At 40.1% G+C, this 21,516-nt stretch overlaps 1 protein-coding gene across 7 annotated transcripts in view; it reads right to left on the bottom strand.

The window, feature by feature from the left end:
• The window catches only part of MRAP2 (melanocortin 2 receptor accessory protein 2), a 452,653-nt gene that overhangs the window by 252,532 nt on the left and 178,605 nt on the right, over nucleotides 1-21,516 (bottom strand). For 5 of the 7 annotated variants that reach the window (XM_068281584.1, XM_068281585.1, XM_068281582.1 and 2 more), the window contains 2 exons: nucleotides 17,288-17,377; nucleotides 3,985-4,149 (listed from right to left, as the gene is read on the bottom strand). In XM_068281584.1, coding sequence (XP_068137685.1) covers nucleotides 3,985-4,149; nucleotides 17,288-17,377 — 255 coding nt within the window. Of the gene's footprint in view, nucleotides 1-3,693; nucleotides 3,744-3,984; nucleotides 4,150-17,287; nucleotides 17,378-21,516 lie in introns of those variants that run through there. The other 2 variants (XM_068281589.1, XM_068281583.1) reach the window with 2 other exon arrangements.

Raw genomic sequence — 21,516 nt, 5'->3', positions numbered from 1 at the left:
CTAAACTGAGGCACTACCTACCCATACTGGGCGCTATACTGGGCACTATACTGGCTATACTGGGCACTTTACTAGCTATACTGGGCACTATACTAGCTATACTGGACACTACCTACCTATACTGGGCACTATACTAGCTATACTGGGACACACTGGGGGGCTGCACCAATCCAGAATTTCCTACCCCCGGCTTATATGGGGGTCAATAATGTTTCCCTGTTTTTTCAGGTAAAAGTTGGGGGGGTCGGCTTATATGCGGGTCGGCTTATATGCGAGTATATACGTTATATTAAACTATAAGGGATAAAATTGGTGAAATAGTGAATTTTTTCATTTTTTCCTTGTTTTTCCCTTTAAAATGCATAGAAAAAGTAATTACTGAAAACAAATATCAACCCCAAAAAGCCTAATTAGTGGTGAAAAAAACAAGATATAGATCATTTCATTGTGATTAGTAGTGATTAAGCCATTGGCAAATGAAAGGGATGAGCACTGAAAGGTGAAAATCACTCTTGTCCATTAGGGTAAAACCCCTTTGGGGTGAAGTGGTTAATGACAGCAGTGAGTGTTATAATCCCCTGCGCATGCTATGCAGCCATAGTGTGCGCAGTTAAATTACGCTGGGCTTGAAGAGCGATTTGTTACACTAAACGAGTGCTCCACTGAACCCATCCGGAGCCCAGTGGGTCCAGTAGCTTTAAAATAAGATATTACTGCACTTTGATTGGCCCTGTAGGCTGCCTGTCACTTAACAGTCAAGCTTTTTGCCCAAAGTGCAGGAATAGCGTACTTTGAAGCTACTGGAGCCCGGCGGGTTCAGTGGAGCGCACATTAAGTGTAATGAAGTGCTCTTTAAACTATCTGGGCCCAGCGTAATTTAACTGTGCACGCTGGCTGCATAGGGTGCGCAGGGGTTTATAACACCCGCTGCTGTCATTAAGATGTGTCTGGGGATTGGAGGACACACTGTCCAAGCACAGAGAGTTGTAGAGATGGTCCACAGCTGAATTACGCCTTCTGAATTGCTATCAGGCAATTTGAAGGTTGCTTAACAGCTAAAGTCTGCAATCACCTGAGCCACAGCTGGCAAGTCTTTCGAACAATATTGTGCAAGCAGTGTTACCGATGCTAAATGATGGAGCCCTGCACACATGGGTTTTCCACAAACGCATCTGGGACTGCCTGGGAACCTTTCTTCTGTTGTCCCCTTGTACCCTATGTAACCTATACATTAGCTGTAAACCGCTAGATCAATTCTATTGCTCTGCTGTTGCCACATTTTTCATTACTGGTCCCTGTAAATGGTAAAAGGTATTCTAGCACACTGAGGAGGAAGGTGGAAAACTGAAAGATACAAGTACCCAGGATATCAATGTACTCTGGATTCAGAGAAGTACTACTTTCTTTTTTTTTATTGGTTTTCTACTGTAGTATGCTGCATTGCTACACTTTTTTTTTTTTCTAAATTATGCTATTCTATAGCTCATGATTGCATCTATATCTCACGGTTACTAACTGGAAAAAAAAAAAAAGCAGGAACTTTTTTTTATGCTGGGTTGGTACACTTCCTTAAAGAGGAGCTGTTAGGTATAAGGTCTCAGAGAAAATAAACACATATATCAGTAGCTAAAGGTTGGCTGTACTTACATTACATATGCATTTCACTGTCCACGTTTGGATTTCACAGAATTGTTATATAGTATTTGCAGAGAATGATGCTCCTGACAGCTCATGGCAGGTTCCATGTTTGTCTGTCTCCTATGAAGCCAAATGTGTCGTCATGTCCTGCCTGCTTCCTGATCACAGAAAAGCTCGTACTGAATAACACTAGTGTGCAGTGAATATTAATTAGCCATGTGGCTAGGAACAATAGCGGACTCCTGCAGTGTACTCTGCCCGGAGATTTATCAGTGCTGTGCGCTGGACTGAGTTACAAGCTGCTGAAACTTGATCCTGTAACTTCTCATTAGCAGCCGAGGGGAGGGCCCCAGAATGCTTTGCAGTATGGTATGCGGCTTGCGTCCTCTTAAGAGCTTGGGTCTAACAGCTTTGCTGATGAGCACTCATCAAATGTAAGAGAGATTTTTAACTACAGTATTGCCTTTTTGGCTTCCTTCTAAACTGTTTAACACAGGAGAATAGAGGTTTAAATTAGCTTCTGCAGCCTGACAGTTACTCTTTAAACTATGCTTTTCTATCTCCTGAGTGGGGGTTAGGGGAAAAGGAGGAAGGGAAAGGGACAGGATCTTATTGAGACAGATATCAGAATTAAGCAGTGCAAGTCTACTACAAAGGACTGAGCAGTCATTGTTGCAGCAGAATATTCAAATAGGTTTTATGATTATATTGACTGTATTCTTTCAAGCACACAACAGAAAGTTCACTCTGCTCTAAACAAGCATGGGCATGAGGTTTGTCGTTAAACCCTGACCAATTCCACAAACAAAAGAGAGTACAGAAACTCCAATCAGGAGCAAAGCCATGGATCTGTGAACACTCTTAAAACCACAAGAAAAGTATCCATCTCGGCTACCATAATACATCACTAGTAGACCACAAATAGTATGAATAATCAAGAAAGTTTTATTAAGGACTTGTCCCCACAACAATAAAAACATTTAAAACCATACAGCGCACAGTAAGAAAAAAACAGGCTCCACTAAGATATCACGTATATTATAATAAATATATTAGTTACAACACTGGAAGTACAAGTATAAGAGAATAATGGTTCCAAGGATAGAGTTCCCTAACACCCTCCGTAATGACTACCTGACTCCATGGATCAAGCACAAATGTATATGAATAAGATCTTACCCAGCGTTGCAAAGGTGTGCCTGCTCCCCCTCTGAGGGGGCACAGAGGGGGAGCAGGCACACCTTTGCAACGCTGGGTAAGATCTTAATTATATACATTTGTGCTTGATCCATGGAGTCAGGTAGTCATTACGGAGGGTGTTAGGGAACTCTATCCTTGGAACCATTATTCTCTTATACTTGTACTTCCAGTGTTGTAACTAATATATTTATTATAATATACGTGATATCTTAGTGGAGCCTGTTTTTTTCCTACTGTGCGCTGTATGGTTTTAAATGTTTTTATTGTTGTGGGGACAAGTCCTTAATAAAACTTTCTTGATTATTCATACTATTTGTGGTCTACTAGTGATGTATTATGGTAGCCGAGATGGATACTTTTCTTGTGGTTTTAAGAGTTAAACCCTGACCAATCACTCAAACCAGTTTCCCATGTGACAACTGCAACTTATTGATCATGGTAATTTACTGTAGCCCAAAGCTATCCTTTTATCAAGAACTAGGTAAGGCAGCACTAGCAACCGTGATCATATACCATATAGGTGGTTTATCCAAAGTCTTATGACACATACAGTAATGCTAAGAGGATTACATTTCTTAGACATTAAATTCCATTATGAGAACGTAAATTAATGTTTATATTTTGATTATGAATGTTCCCTTCACAAGGCTACAGATAAGAATTATATGAATGTTAATCAGAAATGGATATTTTAATAAAAGTGCAATTGCAACATCTAGCATAAAAGGTATATACAATTACTAGATTACCAAAAATATAATTTTAGGTAATTATATAATTATTGTAATATTTAAAGTTATGATGATATGCATATCTTGTAATTAGATATAGATAGTTAGATAACTATAGGAGTATTAAATGTTGTCATGCTGCTCCTAGCCTTTTTTGGGGAACAGTTTTATGGTCTGAAACAAAAAACAAAAAAAATAAATAAATAAATAATCTATATTTTATTTAATTTTACAATTTAAAATCTAAACAAACTTAAGCCTCTACATAGTGCATCCGCATTTTTATAAAAATGATTAAACTAATTTGCATATAACTTGATTAAATATGAATGCCATTTTTATACGTAGTAAGTAGATGGAATGTGTTTAACATGCATCAAATATATTATTTTGACACTACTACCTGAAACCTTACCTTACTCCTTGATCAACAAAACCAGTTGGGCCACAAATGCATATAAGAACTGTGGCATCTTTTCTACTTCTCTGAATAGACTGTGAAAGAAGAGGAGTTGATATTGATCCTATGCATCCATTCCACGAGGTGCTCGGTTCTGAGACTATAAATTGTGCTTCAAATCTAAACAGAATTATAGATAGATAATATAAATTACATAAAACATACAAAGAATATACAGAAAATAAAATTGTTAGCTGGCATTAAAAACACACACACACACACACACAATCTTCCAACAAATTATTTTAATAGTTATAAAAAGAACACAAGACACCTAGAAAGAAAAAATGTGGGTGTCATCTCACATTATGCTTTTTATCGGATATGCTATTTTGACAGCTAACAGTTCAATAATATTCACGGATAAATGGACAGACGTATTCCCAGCAAACCAAGCCAATCATTACTTTACTGAAGCGCTTTACAAGATTACAACAAAGCACAGAAGGTGCCTGTGTCTAGAATATTTCAATCTTCAGGGTACCTTTAATGTTCTACCAAAATAGTTTTTTTTCCATTAAATCATGGCATTCTCTCGCTCTTAATCAAGAGCACCATCTTTTTTAAGAGTTCAGCTTATTGTATAAAGATCTGTTCTATGGCAGTCCGTGCAGTCACTTCTGATTTAAATCTAGCATGCATCTCCTCGCGCCTGCGCACTAAAGTGGATACGATTGAGTTTATCCATTTCTGCCTTAGCCCGAACGAAAAGCTGTTACTGCGCCAGATCGCAGTAGGTAAATATTGCCGCGCCTGCGCAGTTGCTTGTAAACAATTGTCGAAGACGTTTCGGTAGAGACAGCGCAGGATCCCACAGGCTATAGAGGAGGCTTCTCCCTCCTGAGGTACTTATCTCCCAGAGGAAGATTTTTTTTTGTTACAGGGTCTCTTTACCAATCTGATCAATTTTAGCAGAATAGTTTATATTTAAAGGGAACCGGAGAGGGTCTGGAGAGAAAAAATTTATACATACCCGGGGCTTCCTCCAGCCCCATCCAGGCTGATCGCTCCCTCGCCGTCCTCCTGCGCCGTCTGGATCCTCCACAATTCGGCCCGGAAAGTCCTACAGTCTGGGGCATACTGCGCATGTGCGGCCCAGCCATGCATGCTCCAGTCGCCATGAGTGTTCTGTGCCTGCACTGTAGTACTGCATAGGCGTATAACGCATCCTGGCACCAACTGGAGGGCTTTCTAGGGTGAACTGAGGAGCTTCCAGACGCCGCAGGAGGATGGTGAGGGAGTGATCAGTCTGGAGGGGATTAAAGGAAGCTTCAGGTATGTATATATTTATTTTATCCCCATCTCAGGTACACTTTAAAAAAAAAAGTGGTGAAAAAGAAGCTTTCCAGAAAAAATTGTTAATGTTGTGAAATGACAGCACTTTTCTATTGACCATATTTATTTACAACTGCTACTAGTTCCCAGTTATTTTATTTATCAGCAATATATTTAAAATCTCCATATTTATAAAGTGGTGTTTTTTAAGCAGTCCATAGCCATAGTACCGTACATACTCGAATAAAAGTCGACCTTGTGTATAAGTCGACTCCAATATTCAATCCTCTTAAGATGGATTTTTTTATTGACTCAACTATAGGTCTACCCAGCAAAGTTAATGGCTGCACTTGGGGCTCGGGAGGGGTTAATGACTGCACTGCATACAGTATTGCAGCCAATGCCTCCTCCTGGCCCCCAAGTGCTGCAATTATTCACTCCCTTTTATGCAGCCCAGTATTTTCTCCTGCCCCTTCCCCTGCTAATTGTTGTGGCCAGGACTTTCAGATGTGTTTTCTTGGGATTTCCTTTCCTCAAAGTATCACTTACTACAGCGTAAATTGCTGTAAATGGGAATGTCACTATTAGTACACACATTACTCAGTGTGCTCAGTGTTGCCCGTGACTCATGTCGACCCCTATACTTTTTTGAAGTGAATAAGACCTAAATTCTATACTTGAGTATATACAGTATATGCCACTTAAAATGTGAATACCATTCATAAACATATAACACCATAGGGAATAATGAAGGTAATTCAACAAACTTATTTAATGAATTATCGCTCTTCATTTATTTTTTACTCAAAATAAGTTGCTCTTAATAACGTGACTTCTACACACCATTCCAAATTATTATGCAAGTTTTATTTTTCTCGGATTTTCCTAAATAGTTTATGCAAGTGGAAATCAACATCATTTTAGAGTCTTCAACCATTAGAATATAACTTGAACAAACCTAAATATAAAATGGTATGTTTTTCAAAAGTAATAAACTATAAAAAGCACTGTTCCAAATTATTACACAACAGAGTTTCAAAATATTTTTTAGGTTGCAAAGAATTTGCAGCATTAGGAAGTTCATATTTATTGAAATCAAAAGCTATTCCAATCCAAAACATCTTAAAGAGAATCTGTATTGTTAAAATCGCACAAAAGTAAACATACCAGTGCGTTAGGGGACATCTCCTATTACCCTCTGTCACAATTTCGCCGCTCCTCGCCGCATTAAAAGTGGTTAAAAACAGTTTTAAAAAGTTTGTTTATAAACAAACAAAATGGCCACCAAAACAGGAAGTAGGTTGATGTACAGTATGTCCACACATAGAAAATACATCCATACACAAGCAGGCTGTATACACCCTTCCTTTTGAATCTCAAGAGATCATTTGTGCGTTTCTTTCCCCCTGCAGCTATCTTCTACTGAAGTGTCAGGCTGTTTCTTCCTGCAGAGTGCAGACAGCTCTGCCTGTATGTAATTCCTCAGTATGTGAAAGCCCAGCCAGCTCAGAGGAGGATTTATCCAGCTTGTAAAAGATAAGAGAGAAGAGAGAAGCTGCCCTAATCTAAATAATACACAGGCAGTGTACAGAGAGGGGCCTGGAGGGGGGAGATGCATCACAGAACCACAACACTGAAGAACTTGGCAGCCTTCCAGACACAGGCCGACAAGTCTGACAAGAGAGAGATAAGTTGATTTATTACAGAGATGGTGATAGTAGAACTGCTGCAGTAAGCCAGAACACATTAGAATAGCTTTTGGAACTTGTAGGATGATAAAAAACAGGATGCAATTTTTGTTACGGAGTCTCTTTAAAGGGAATCTTAACTGAACGGGGGGTAAAGAGTTTTACTTACCTGGGGCTATTACCAGCCCCCTGCAGCAGTCCTGTGCCCTCGGCGCCGCTCTGGAATCCTCTGGTCCCCTGCTGTCACTTAGTTTCGTTTTTGATGACTCACCAGTCGCCGGCCGCCATGCGTATTATTGGACGCATTCACCAATGCAATTAGCGCTATTGCGGACCACAACGCGTACAAAAATACGCGTTGCCGCATATCTACGCATGCGGAATGCGGCAACGCGTATTTGTGTACGCGTTGCGGTCCGCAATAGCGCTAATTGCATTGGTGAATGCCCCCTGAGGGCACAGGACTGCTGCAGGGGGCTGGTAATAGCCCCAGGTAAGTGAAACTCTTTACCCCCATTCAGTTAAGGTTCCCTTTAACAGGACAAGTTACATATTAACATCTATGTTTATATGTAACTTGACCTGTTAAGCTAGCAGCTACACAATTCTTGCATCCATTGAAATGTTGAGTTTTTGGGCATTTTTTACTTGAATTTCTTTGCAGGATATCAGAATAGACTCTCAGAGCTGCTGTTTGGATGTAAACTGCCTCCCACCTTCACAGATCTTTTGCTTGAGGATGCAAAGGTTAAAAATAGGATTGAGTTTAGGGGAGGATGCACTTAATGCTTTTTTCACCTTTAAAGAGAAACTCCGACCAAGAATTGAACTTTATCCCAATCAGTAGCTGATACCCCCTTTTACATGAGAAATCTATTCCTTTTCACAGACCATCAGGGGGCGCTGTATGGCTGATATTGTGGTGAAACCCCTCCCACAAAAATTCTGAGTACATACTCTTGGCAGTTTCCTGTCTGTGAACCTTGCTGCATTGTGGGAAATAGTGGTTTAAAGCTGTTTCCAACTGCCAAAAAAACATGCAGCAGCTACATGACCTGCCAACAGTAAAAATGTCACCATGTAATAAAGGTCAGCATGTAAATCAGGGATTTGAAAGATTTTACAATGGGCAAACACTGACTAAATCATTTATACATAATTATTGTAAAAATGAAGCACTTTTTTATTACATTATTTTCACTGGAGTTCCTCTTTAATACCAAGTATTTATTTCAGCATGAGATGGTGTATTGTCATGCATGAAGATGATTTTTTCACAGACAGCAGAGTTCTTTTTGTACCATGGGAGAAAGTGTTTAATAAGGTCATTTCACACCTTCAGGGACCCTAAAGGGGCCACCCAGCTCTCTTCCCATGATTCTGGCTCAAAACACAACTTCACCACCTCCTTGCTGATGTTGCAGCCTTGTTGGAACATGGTGACCGTCCACCAATCATTCACCACTCCAGCCATCAGGCGCAATCATCAGTAAACAAGACTTTTTAAAAATTAGTCTTTAAGTAGTTGTGGTCCCACTGAAGCAGTTTCTGCTTGGAGCATTGTTAGAGGTGACCAAATATAAGGTTTATGCAATAACTGAAATCCTCATGCACCCTAATTATCGCAGTACTCCAGAGGCACCAACAGCTTCAAAATACACTTTTGCTGCTTTGCAATTAAATTTTAGCATCCGCTCTCTTAACCAAATATATTTGTCTGGCAAAAACCATCTTCATTTTGCCTTGACCTGCATGAACCCGTGTGTGCTCGGAGTTGGCCACAAATCTTTTAACAGTACAATGATCAGGCTTAAGTTTTCATGAAATATCTAAGGTTTTCATACCTTGTCCAAGGCATTCAACTATTTCAGGCTTTTTGGCAGCAGAGAGATCCTTTTTTCCCCCCATATTGCTAGAAAATAAGGGTCTGCTTAAAGAAACTCTAATAAAAATTTCATCCTGTTTTCTACCATCCTACAAGTTCCTAAACCTATTCTAATGTGCTCTGGCTTACTGCAGCACTTTCTACTATCATCATGTCTGTAATAAATCAGCTTATCTTTCCCCTGTCGGACTTGTCGCCCTGTGTCTGGAAGGCTGCCAACTCTTCAGTGTTGATCTGCTATGCACGCCCCCTTCCAGGCCCCTCTATGCACACTCCCGTGTGTGTATGTGTGTTATTTACATTAGGCAGCTTTTCTCTGCTCTCTTATCTTTTACAAGCTGGATAAATCCTCTGTTGTGAAAGGAGTCACATACTGAGGAATTACAGACACGGGCAGAGCGGTCTGCAGGAAGAAACAATCAGCCTGTAACTTTTCAGTGGATGAGAGCTGCAGGGGGAAAGAAACACACAAATTATCTCTTGAGATTCAAAAGGAAATCTGTATACAGCCTGCTTGAGTATAGATGTATTTTCTGTGTGTGGATATACATACTGTACATCAAGCTACTTCCTGTTTTGGTGGCCATTTTGTTTATTTATAAACAAACTTTTATAAACTGTTTTTGACTACTTTTAATGCGGCGGGGAGCGGCGAAATTGTGACAGAGGGGAATAGGAGATGTCCCCTAATGCACTGGTATGTTTACTTTTGTGCGAGTTTAACAATACAGATTCTCTTTAATAATGTGGAACATCCTTCTTTAGTAGTTTTACCTTTTATTGGGCACATCTGGCAAACTAATTATCACAGGTGTATAAGATTGATTTATTTGATCAAAAGAGCCCTGAGACACCACACCATCCATGAGTTTAATTGAAAAACAAACAAATCTTTATGACACTTAATACTATTTACATAATAATTTGGTATGTGGTGTACATTAATTTTTCCTATCTTATTTTTGATACTTTTATGTTGGGTGTTTAAGTTATACAGTGAAGTGAAAAATCAACTCACATGCGAATGCTTAAACATACAATACATCTAAGAACATGTATTTATATTAATTACAGAAACCTGAATTAATTAAGCAAAACACAAATTTTACCTATCTAAAAAAGACATATTAAACCCTAACTTAATAGATTTGATTAAAATGCCTGTCTCTGCAGATATCTCAATACTATTCTGGGGAGGGGAATTGTTAATCCCTTAAACCATGCATAGCCTTTATTTGGCTCTAATCAGTATTATGGTTTACCCCTTTTGCCCAGACTGATATAACAACCACATACTATACACACATCACCCCACCACAACCGGACATGTTTCACCCCTTTAAAAAAAGGGTCTTTATAATGGGCAAATATGAAAGTGCAAGGTGCTACCAGTGTCAATACATAAAGAGAAACATCAAGAAAAATAAAAAACAGAGATGCAACTCTGCAGCATCGCCTCACGGCTATCTGTGTAGGCACAGATAGGCAATGGGGTGATGTGTGTATAGTATGTACAGTAGTTATATCAGTCTGGGGAAAAGGAGTAGCCCATAATACTGATTAGAGCCAAATAAAGGCTATGCATGGTTTTAAGGGATTTACAATTCCGCTCCCCAAAACAATATTGAGATATCTGCAGAGACAGGCATTTTAATCAAATCCATTAACAGTTAGGTTTAAACATGTTTTTTAGATAGGTAAAATTATTTTTTTGCATGTATTTATTTTAGTTAATTCTCTAACATCCTTAAATATGTCATGCAAAGGATTTTCTACAGAGAGGGAAAGATTCTTTTTTAGGGAGTATTGTCAACATCTATAATTGTTTACAGGTACAACCATTTTTAAACATACTGTCTAAGGATACAAATATTTATAACAACACTTTATCAATGACATTAAAAAAAAAAAAAACTTTGCATATCGCATACATTGATAATATTAAAAACTCAGTTATTCACTAAACTTAGTACATGTCATAGGTGCTCAAAACAGATACACCAAGGACCTAATATGGAATAGGTGGTTTAAATCAAGTAATATAAAGCAAACATCATTCAAAAGATAGTTAGATTCTCATTAGCTTTTGGTTCTACACATTTTGTGAATAAGGTACACTTACTGAAGAGTCCCCAAAAATGAGGAATAAATCTTAAAAAAATAATTTCATATAGGGTCCATGGTGTATCTGTATTGAGCACCTTTTATGTGTAAAATACTAGGTTCAGTGAATTTCTGTCTTTTCAATATCACTGTATTTATGTATGTACAATTGTCTAGGTGCAATATGCAGATTGGTTTTTAAATGTACGTAATAAGGTGTTATGTCTCCAATATGAAATTCCAAGTTTAATTTTTTTTGTTCAGCTTTTGCTGAAGTTCTGCCTAGATACATGCACATTAACTGAGTTGTATTATGAGATTATTCATGTGTCTACCAGGAAAAAATGAATATGAACATATCCTTTTCACATACAAGGTTATTTTATTGTTGTGTTCATCTTTTTTTCATTTTGTTGAATGAGTAATGTATGTATTTGGTGTAAAAATGATGGTTTGTATTGTTTGGTGGTTTATAGGGAGAGAATAGGAATGAAATTATATGACAGTTAGGGCTAGTTTGCAGTGCTTATTTGCGAACTCGCTGCCCATACAATTCTATGGGCCTGTTCACAGTACTGCGTTGTAACTGATCACGTAATTCTAACTCGCTGCATGCTGGTTTTGAATTACGGTCAGTGTCCAGTCTCCATTGCAGTTCACAAACATTTTATTGCGTGCAACTGACCACTGTTAATCCATCGTTAGGGAAGCTCCCTGGAATTGTACTAGATTAAAGCCTAATACACATTTTCAATTATGATTGGCCAATCACTGACCAATGTTACCACCTCCATGTAGTATGTGGCTTTACCTACACAATCTGCTCATAGTATTCAATATCTGTTGACCTTCAAACTACATGGATGTGGGAAATTGGTCAGTGATTGGCCAATCATAATTGAAAGTGTGTACTAGGCTTTAAGTCTGGTACACACATCCAATTTTGATTGATGACTGAGCAATTTTACAATTTGTATTTACTATGAGAGCTACACAATCTGTTCACGGCATTCAAAATCTCTTGGCCCTCATACTACATGGAGGTGGTAAAATTAGCCAATCACTGGATTTGTGTACTAGGCTTTATGCTTTACTAAAAAGGCAACCACATTTCTGCCTAAAATGGCTGTATAGATCTGGAAGAATAGATAACTGGCACAGTCCAAAGAAAATGAGCTTAAAACACAAATTTGAATAAAAATATGGGCAGAAAAAAAACCCATAATATGTCAAGATAGATATATCAAAAAGAAAATTTTAAAATCATCAATCAGCCTAAGATGTGCAGGTCCTCTTGGAAACATTCAAAGTGCTCCACAACACTGAAGAAGGTGTTTTGAGATATCTGGTACTAAGACTAAACTTGAGTGCTGGAAGTTGTGAGGTGCGGTCTCCATTTTTCAGAAAATCCCACAACTGCTCCATGGGACTGAAATCTTGGGAATATGGAGTCCAACAAAAACAGGATTCAATCTACAGGGCCATCATCTTCCATTGCTCCACAGTCAACATCTAGCGTGACCTCTGTGGGCGATTTTGCTGGTGCACAGGGGTTGCCATGGGAACTCTGAGTGGTCTAAACCTATGCAGCCACATAATCAGCTGCTGCACTCTGTGCTACAGCAGCATGCCTATAGAACTGGATCAATAAGCTATCCTTCCCTTTCCTAACACATCATAACCCTTGGGCACTTATGACTACATGTTGCAGATTCGCTGCTTGTCCTTCCTTGGACCAATTTTGGAAGGAATTAAACAAACACCCCACAAGACCTGCCATTTTGGAGATGCTCTGAACCAGTCATCCAGCCATTACAAGTTGTATTTTGTCAAAGTCACTCAGACCTTGTGCATGACCATTTTTTTTTCTTCCAAACGCATCACTTTCGATGCTATCCTTTGGCAGGTTCAACCATAAAGAGGTAATCAGAGTTATCCACTTAACCTGTCAGTTTTGTTAGGGTCCTTTTACACTAAATCAGTTGCTGTCAGTTATAACCTTTGGCTCAGTTCAAATTATACGCAATTGAACTGAAAGCTTTTTCACAATGCACTGCTATGGAAAGTTAAAAAGCATTAGCATTTGTGTGTGCGTGTGTGTGTGTGTAAAACAGTACCACACTATATTGAGGTATAAAGCATCCGTAACAATTTATTCAATATAATTCATTCCAATAGAAAAAAGAATAAAAACAGTAACACAACCCTCCATATGGAGTAGTATTGAGTCTATTAATCATGGATGATAATCATAATATGATGGCGGCATCAAGTAGATAATATTAATAACCAATCAAATAATGAGCACCCCAGCACTGTATGAACCCGGGTTCAGAACCTCCAGCTGAATAATGACAGTGAAAACGTACCATATATAAACAAATAAAGTTTAAGTGATGAATCAAATAAATAGTAATTCATAAAAAAACAATGGCTGACCTTGGATAACTCATTTAAATAAAGTGCTATAACGTGCATAGTTTGAGTGAAACTGACAAGTGGATAAACCTACAGTGGCAGAGAGCAGGAGGCATACTTAGCCGGTCTAGGATGCCCAGGAGACGCTTGTGTTGGAGGAAGGAGCCCTCGGTGGACTACTCGACCGGTATCGCGGCCGTCATGCCGCTTTTTCAAAGAGTGCGAGGGTGGAGTTTCCCTCGCACTCTTTGAAAAAGCGGCGTGACGGCCGCAATACCGGTGGAGTAGTCCACCGAGGGCTCTTTCCTCCAACACAACTTGTCAGTTTCACTCAAACTATGCACGTTATAGCACTTTACTTACCGGTAAATGAGTTATCCAAGGTCAGCCATTGTTTTTTTATGAATTACTATTTGATTCATCACTTGCACTTTATTTGTTTATATATGGTACGTTTTCACTGTCATTTTTCAGCTGGAGGTTCTGAACCCGGGTTCATACAGTGCTGGGGTGCTCATTATTTGAACACCCCCCGCTGATTGGTTATTAATATTATCTCCTTTGATGACACCATTATATTAGGATTATCATCCATGATTAATAGACTCAATATTACTTCATATGGACGGCTGTGTTACTGTTTTTAATGTTTTTATTCTTTTTTCTATTGGAGTGAATTATAGTGAATACATTGTTACAGATGCTTTATACCTCAATATAGTGTGGTGCTGTTTATATGAGCTATTTTTTCTCATTCATACTGTTTATACCAGCTCTAGCACACACTATGGTAAGAGTGCAGTGTTTCTTCTAGATACCAGAGATTATGGACACATCTGTAGGAAAAAAAAACCCTCCAATATGAGATAGATTACAATGAAATCATGACAGTTGAGCATAAGCTGCAAATTGTTAAAACCTTTAACAGAAAATAAGTAAAATAAGTGAAGTCAAAGAAGACAATTATCTGAAATACAGACCATAATAATGTCAAGAGGTCAGAAACAAAGAAAATCACGAGGTATCAAGAAAAGCCATGGACATATAAACTATATGCCAGGTGAGATATGGCCATAAAACACTAGACATCAGGAAATCTAAATGGACAAAACCTAATAAATGTCAAGAAGACAGTACAGCTACCCAACAGAAAGGTTTATGACAAGTTTTAAAGAGGAACTCCAGTGAAAATAATGTAATAAAAAAGTGCTTCATTTTTACAATAATGATGTATAAATGATTTAGTCAGTGTTTGCCCATTGTAAAATATTTTAAATCCCTGCTTTACATTCTGACATTAATCACATGGTGACATTTTTACTGCTGGCAGGTGATGTAGTTGCTGCTTGCTTTTTGACAGTTAGAAACAGCTGTAAACAGCTATTTCCTACAATGCAACAAGGTTCACAGACAGGAAACTGCCAGGACCATGGTCCTCAGAGTTTCTGGTGGGAGAGATTTCACCACTAGATCAGCCATACAGAGCTCCCTGATGATCCATTTGTGAAAAGGAATAGATTTCTCATGTAAAAGGGGGTATCCGCTACTGATTGGGATGAAATTAAATTCTTGGCCACGGTTTCTCTTTAAACAACATTTATAAATACAATGGAGTGTTGGTGTGTAGGGCTGGTCAATTCACAAAAAGCAGATACATTAACCCTCTGCACACAACAACCTACTTACTAGAACTGTGTTAACATTGGAAACACTTGTGTTAGTTACACAAATATAGAATAAGCTGTAAGCTCTGCAAAAGTGATCCCTTGTATTGCCAATGGTATATACTGTATGCACATGCATATTGTACGATGTTTTAAAACAGCAGCATCTGTAAGGTTCCTTTGTCCCATACACTTCACAGCACATAGCATGTCTCAGATTGATTACTGATAGGATGATTGATCCTATAAATCCTAGACTAAACAGGGGGGTTTTAAACACTTCCCAGAATGGAACTTTCTTATCAGAGCATGGTAAGGAGTTGCATTGAGAAGGTGCAGCATGGCCGAGAGTTCTGTTTCCAAAGGTCTAGCAGAGATTTAAATGGCAGTAGTCTCATCTTACAAAGCAATAGTTAAGGTTATGTGAAACCAGAGAGCGAAGCTTTGGTGCTATAGCACTGGCTAGTTATTTGCATCCTAGCTCCTTGTGTAGAAGGCCTGACTAGTTTTAAGCATATTCCTTACTTAAAGCGGATCCGAGATGAAAAACTAACTATAACAAGTAACTTGTCTATATATCTTATCTAAAGTTTAGATCGTTTACACAGCAAATCTAGCTGCAAACAGCTTTATTAGAATATGATTGATTATTCCTGTGATACAATGACAGCACCCATGTTGTTTGTAAACATTACACAGAGGCAGGCTTATCTGCATCTTGAGCAAAAAAAACCTAATCCCCCCTCCTCCTCCTCCATCCTCCCCTCTGCCTCTGAAATCTTTGGCTAGTAATACTTCCCCCTCCTCCTGCCCAGACTGAGCTCCCATGAGCCCTTGCTACTGTCTGAAAGTGCCTTGGCTCTCTGAAAACCTGTGGGCGTGGCTTCTTTAGTTTGTAGGGAATTAGAGTATTAAAACAAAAAAGTATTTGCCCTATAAACAATAGGAAAGGAACACAATTATGCAATAAATAAAAGTTCATCTCGGATGCACATATTTTTGTCAGATAGTATAAATGTCTAGTAAGTAAATGTGAACTTCACTGTTTCTCAATGATGTAGCTACACTACATAATGAGTGGGGACTTCATACCCAGTTCCGATTATACCCAACTCTGCATTACAGGCTCCTATGGCGTATTTTGTAAGTTACACACTGTCTTTCCTGCATCTCATCCCTTTACAAGTGTCACTATAACAATGTAATAATTGCTATTTACCTCACTAGTCCGTGTTTTTAATTATTATTATTTATTGCATTTATAAAGCACCAGCATATTACACAGCGCTGGACAACAAATACATACAATGATACAAGGATAACAGACGTAACAAGGTTACACAACATAGGGCAAAGTTATACAAGGCAAACGGTACAAAATAAATGATCATGCGATTTTGGGCTGGTTAGGTGGGCCCAGTAATACAAGTACAGGCTGTCATAGGAAGGGAGCAAACAATCATGTTGAATACACTAGGGAAGGGAGGACCCTGCCAAAGGCTTACAATCTAAGGGGGGAGGGGGGAGTGACATACTAGGTAGGGTTGTGAAATAAATATTCTGTGTGTTGTAGGAGATGGTGTGGTATTACTGTGTGGTAGGAGGTGGGTAGGTCATCTTAAAGAGGTGGGTTTTGAGGGCTTGCTTGAATGTGTTGAAGGAGAGAGAGAGTGTGATGGGCGGTGGAAGGGAGTTCCAGAGGGTGGGGGCAGCTCTTGAGAAATCCTGCAGACGGCATGGGAGTGGGAAATGTGTGGAGCAGTTAGGCTAAGGTCATTGGAGGACCGGAGGGGACGACCTGGTGTATACCTGTAAACAAGCTCCAAGATGTAGGTAGGGCATGTTTTGTGCACAGATTTATACGCTAGGCATAGAATCTTGAAGTTTATCCTGAATCAAATAGGCAGCCAGTGTAGGGATTTACAGAGGGGAGATGTGGATGCAAAGCGGTGAGAAGAATGGATGAGTCTTGCAGCTGTGTTCATAAATGATTTAAAGGAGGCAATGCATTTCAAGGGGAGGCCAGATAGGAGGAAGTTATCAAGGCAGGAGATGATGAGGGCATGGATGAGCAGCATGGTCTCCTCTGGGGTTAAGAAGGGGCGTAGCTTGGAGAAAGTAATGCCTGACTAGTGCACAGTTCAGCCTACTGTGGAAAGGAGGCCAGATTCTGCCTTTTTAGTGCAGTAGCTAATCATGTGGCTGGTTTTCTCATGTCAGCTTACCTTTTGTCTGCCGAAGACAGCTTTTTCAGCTGATCCCACCACAGAATGTCATCTTCAGTTTTATTGAAGAAAATCAGTTTAACTTTTCTGCTGGTGCAAAGTCAAATTGTTATGAATTAATATGAAATTAAGACATTCTGTGCACTACAAACTTTGAACAGTCAAAAACTCAATGCTCATTTCAAGGACCACTCCAGTGAAAAAAGTAAGCTGTTAAAATCTGGCAGAACTGACAGAGTTTAGACTAGCCCATCTCCTCATGGGGTATTCTCAGGGTTTTCTTTGATTTCAATATAATTTCCTGAGCAGCAATCGCTGCCAAAATAGTGGGCAAAAGGGTAGGGAGGCTGGGTGGCATCTTACTATTTTGGCAGTTAAACTGCCATTCAGGAAGTGCTTCTGAAAACAAAGAAAGCACAGAGAATTCCCCATGAAGAGATGGACTAGTCCAAAACCTGTTGGTTCTGTCAGCTTTTCACTGCTTACTTTTTTCGCTGGAGCGGCTCTTTAATTGGTAGTGAAATATGGTTATTATCTAGATAACACTTTATCACCCAACAAATAAAAAGTATTAAAAATAAGTTGGTAAAAAAGATCGAAGCTAATTAAGCAACAATGCACCATATTGGTATACCAATAAGCTCCAGTATGATACACACCGAGGCAATGTGAGGGCCAGGTACAACAAACAAAATAAACAGTGAGGATATAGTGTATAAACTACCAAGCAACCACTACGGTGGCATAGTGGATAGCACTCTCGCCTTGCAGCGCTGGGTCCCTGGTTCGAATGCCAGCCAGGGCACTATCTGCATGGAGTTTGTATGTTCTCCCCGTGTCTGTGCGGGTTTCCTCCAGGCACCCTGGTTTCCTCCCACATCCCAAAAACATACAGATATGTTGATTGGCTTCCCCCAAATTAACCCTAGATTAAGATACACACACTACACAATATAGACACATGACTACTTTAGAGATAAGATTGTAAGCCCCTCTGAGGGAGTTAAGTCACAGGACAATATATTCTGTACAGCGCTGCGGAAGAGGCCAGCGCTATATAAATACTAAATAATAATAATACCCTAGATGCTAATCCTAATTATACATAACATTGCTTAACACACTGAACCCTAGAGGATGTCGTCCAGCTAAACCATTTAACAAGTGGGGACTTGATACCTGGCTCAGATTAGATCTTTTCCTGTATTATTGATAGGGTATCAGGCTCTGTGGAATCTGGTTATTTACACACATTATCCACCAGGATTCCAGTGCTACAAGGCGAGAGCGCTAAGCACTACACCACCTTGCTGCCCACTTGTTCGTCACAAAAACTTTAAAGGGATACTGTAGGGCGGTCGGGGGAAAATGAGTTGAACTTACCTGGGGCTTCTAATGGTCCTCCGCAGACATCCTGTGCCCGCGCAGCCACTCACCGATGCTCCGGCCCCGCCTCTAGTTCACTTATGGAATTTCAGACTTTAAAGAGAGTCTGAAGCGAGAATAAATCTCGCTTCAGACCTCATAGATAGCAGGGGCATGTGTGCCCCTGCTAAACCGCCGCTATTCCGCGGCTTAACGGGGGTCCCTTCACCCCCAAATCCCCTCCGTAAAGCGGGGGAGCGCTTCTGCATTGGGGTAGGGCTAACCGCCTCAGCCCTGCCCCACGCGCGTCTGTCAGACGCGTATCTCCGCCTCTCCCCCGCCCCTCTGGTGATGTGCGTCTGATAGACGCGACTGGAGGCAGGGCTGCAGCCGTTAGCCCTGCCTCCAGGAAGGGAAGATTTACGACCAAGACTACGACCAAGTCTTGCGGGGGTGGGTTTGGGGGTGAAGGGACCCCCGTTTAGCGGCGCGATAGTGGCGGTTTAGCAGGGGCACACATGCCCCTGCTAAGTATGAGCTCTGAAGCGAGATTTATTCTCGCTTCAGAGTCTCTTTAAAGTCTAAAAACCACTGCGCCTGCGTTGCCATGTCCTCGCTCCCCCTGATGACACCAGGAGCGTACGGCGCAGGCACAGACCATACTGGGCCTGCGCAGTCTGCCCCTGGTGACATCAGCAGGAGCAAGGACACAGCAACGCAGGCGCAGTGGTTTTCAGACTTTAAAGTCTGAAATTCCAGAAGTGAACCAGAGGCGGGGCCGGAGCATCGGTGAGTGGCTGCGTGGGCACAGGATGTCTGCGGGGGACCATTAGAAGCCCCGGGTAAGTTCAACTCATTTTCCACAAACCCCCCTACAGTATCCCTTTAAATGTGAAGGATTTTTAAATTACTTTAGAGGGCAGTTGTACTTGCAGATATGCTTTATTCAAACACTGATATCCATGAAAATAATATCTGCTTAAATATGTGTTTGTTGAAAGCAACACCTAACAAATAGGACAAATAGTGTTATTATATTAACTCGACAATATAACACCTTATTTGATATATGAACTATAAGGGCTGGTGCACACCAAAACCCGCTAGCAGATCCGCAAAATGCTAGCAGATTTTTAAACGCTTTTTTTTATTTTTAAGAGGCGTTTTGCTAGCGTTTTGCGGATTGCTGCTGCGGTTTTCAGTATAGTAGATTTCATATATTGTTACAGTAAAGCTGTTACTGAACAGCTTCTGTAACAAAAACGCCTGCAAAACCGCTCTGAAGTGCCGTTTTTCAGAGCGGTTTGCGTTTTTCCTATACTTAACATTGAGGCAGAAACGCATCCGAAATCCAAAAAATGCCTCACCCAGGCATTTTTCGTTTCTGCAAAACGCCTGCCGCTCTGGTGTGCACCATACCATTGAGAAACATTGACCAAGCAGATCCGCAGCCGCAAGCGGATCTGAAAACGCCCAAAAAGCCGCTCGGTGTGCACCAGCCCTAAGTGAGTCATATAACCTGAAGTTCCAGCACCTAATAAACAAGTACAGAAACATACTGGTGGATAAGCTATTGCAAATTCTTGTTCTCCGATAGAGAATATAAATAGAAACCAAGCTTTGCACCTAGTCTTTCATCTATAATGCAGTTATTGGTTGGTAATACAGGCTCCTAACAGTATAAGAACAGACCTTTCATTACGTTTTTCAACTTATTTGTCCTTGTGGAGGCCAAAGGGGATGGAAGAATAATAAGGCAAAGGAAGAATCAAAACAAAACAAAAAAACGAACAAGCAAGAGGCATAAGACAGCAGATGCTATAATTTAGTCACTTAAAAATACTGTTTTGCTTTAAAACTAACAGTAAAAATGTAAATGTTAATGGTGCATGTATGGCACACGTGCACTTTAAATATTTGGTCTTTTATATACACCTTATTTGCACTAACGGCTCATTTTCATATGCGCACTCAGTTGCGCATATGGAAATGCAATCGCAGGGACATCAGTGAGTGCATAGACTGCACTCTGATATTTCCACACATGTGCTGTGGTTCACAGCTGAACCGCAGCGCATGGTTGCCTGCATTTCGGGGTGAGTCGAGGTGCGATCCCATTCAGTATAATGAATGGGATCGTAAGCTCCGCCCATCCAAGAGTGACGTGCAGGTTTTAACATCCGATTCCGATTTGTAATCGTTACTGCATGCTGCAATTTTTGATCAGTTGAATGCATTCAGGGAAAATCTGAATTGCAAATCGGAATCGCAAAACGGATTTGCAGTGTGCAGGGAGCCTCAAATTGTTATTTGCATACCTGAATGGTTAACTCTTTCAGGCAAAAAAAAAAAAAAAAAAGAAGAAAAAAAAGAAAGAAAATGAGCACAGCCTAGCCATTTGTATTCTTGACACAGTATATACACAATACACGTCTAGCTCACCTTGATTAAAAGATCCTATGTATACCCTCTCAGCATTCTCCTTCAGAACTGTGTCTACCACCTTAGTGCAGAGACCGCTATCTGCTACAACTTGTTTCATTTAATTTTCCTACTTTTGTTCTGTGTACTGGAGAGGGGAGACATTGCGAAGAAAGGGAATGCTTTTGTGTACAGCAAAAGTGATCAGGAGTACAGCTCTAATTACTGGGAACATTTAATCATTTTTCCTTTAAAGAGAACCCGAGGAGGGTATTTGAAATCTTAAGAGACCACAGACGCATGTCCTGTGCATAATGACATGCCCTGGGTCTCGGTACCTGGGTCGCGGTTTAGCTTCTGATTGGAGGAAGCTATCAGGAGGCCGGCAGCGGCGAGTACAGAGGCAGGGGAGTGCACATTGAATGTCATGCAGAAGGTAAATA

The sequence above is a fragment of the Hyperolius riggenbachi genome, chromosome 4, assembly GCF_040937935.1.
Source record: "Hyperolius riggenbachi isolate aHypRig1 chromosome 4, aHypRig1.pri, whole genome shotgun sequence".
NCBI lineage: Eukaryota > Metazoa > Chordata > Amphibia > Anura > Hyperoliidae > Hyperolius > Hyperolius riggenbachi.
Note: the sequence above shows the minus strand (reverse complement) of the source record. Positions and strands in the feature narration are given on the sequence as shown.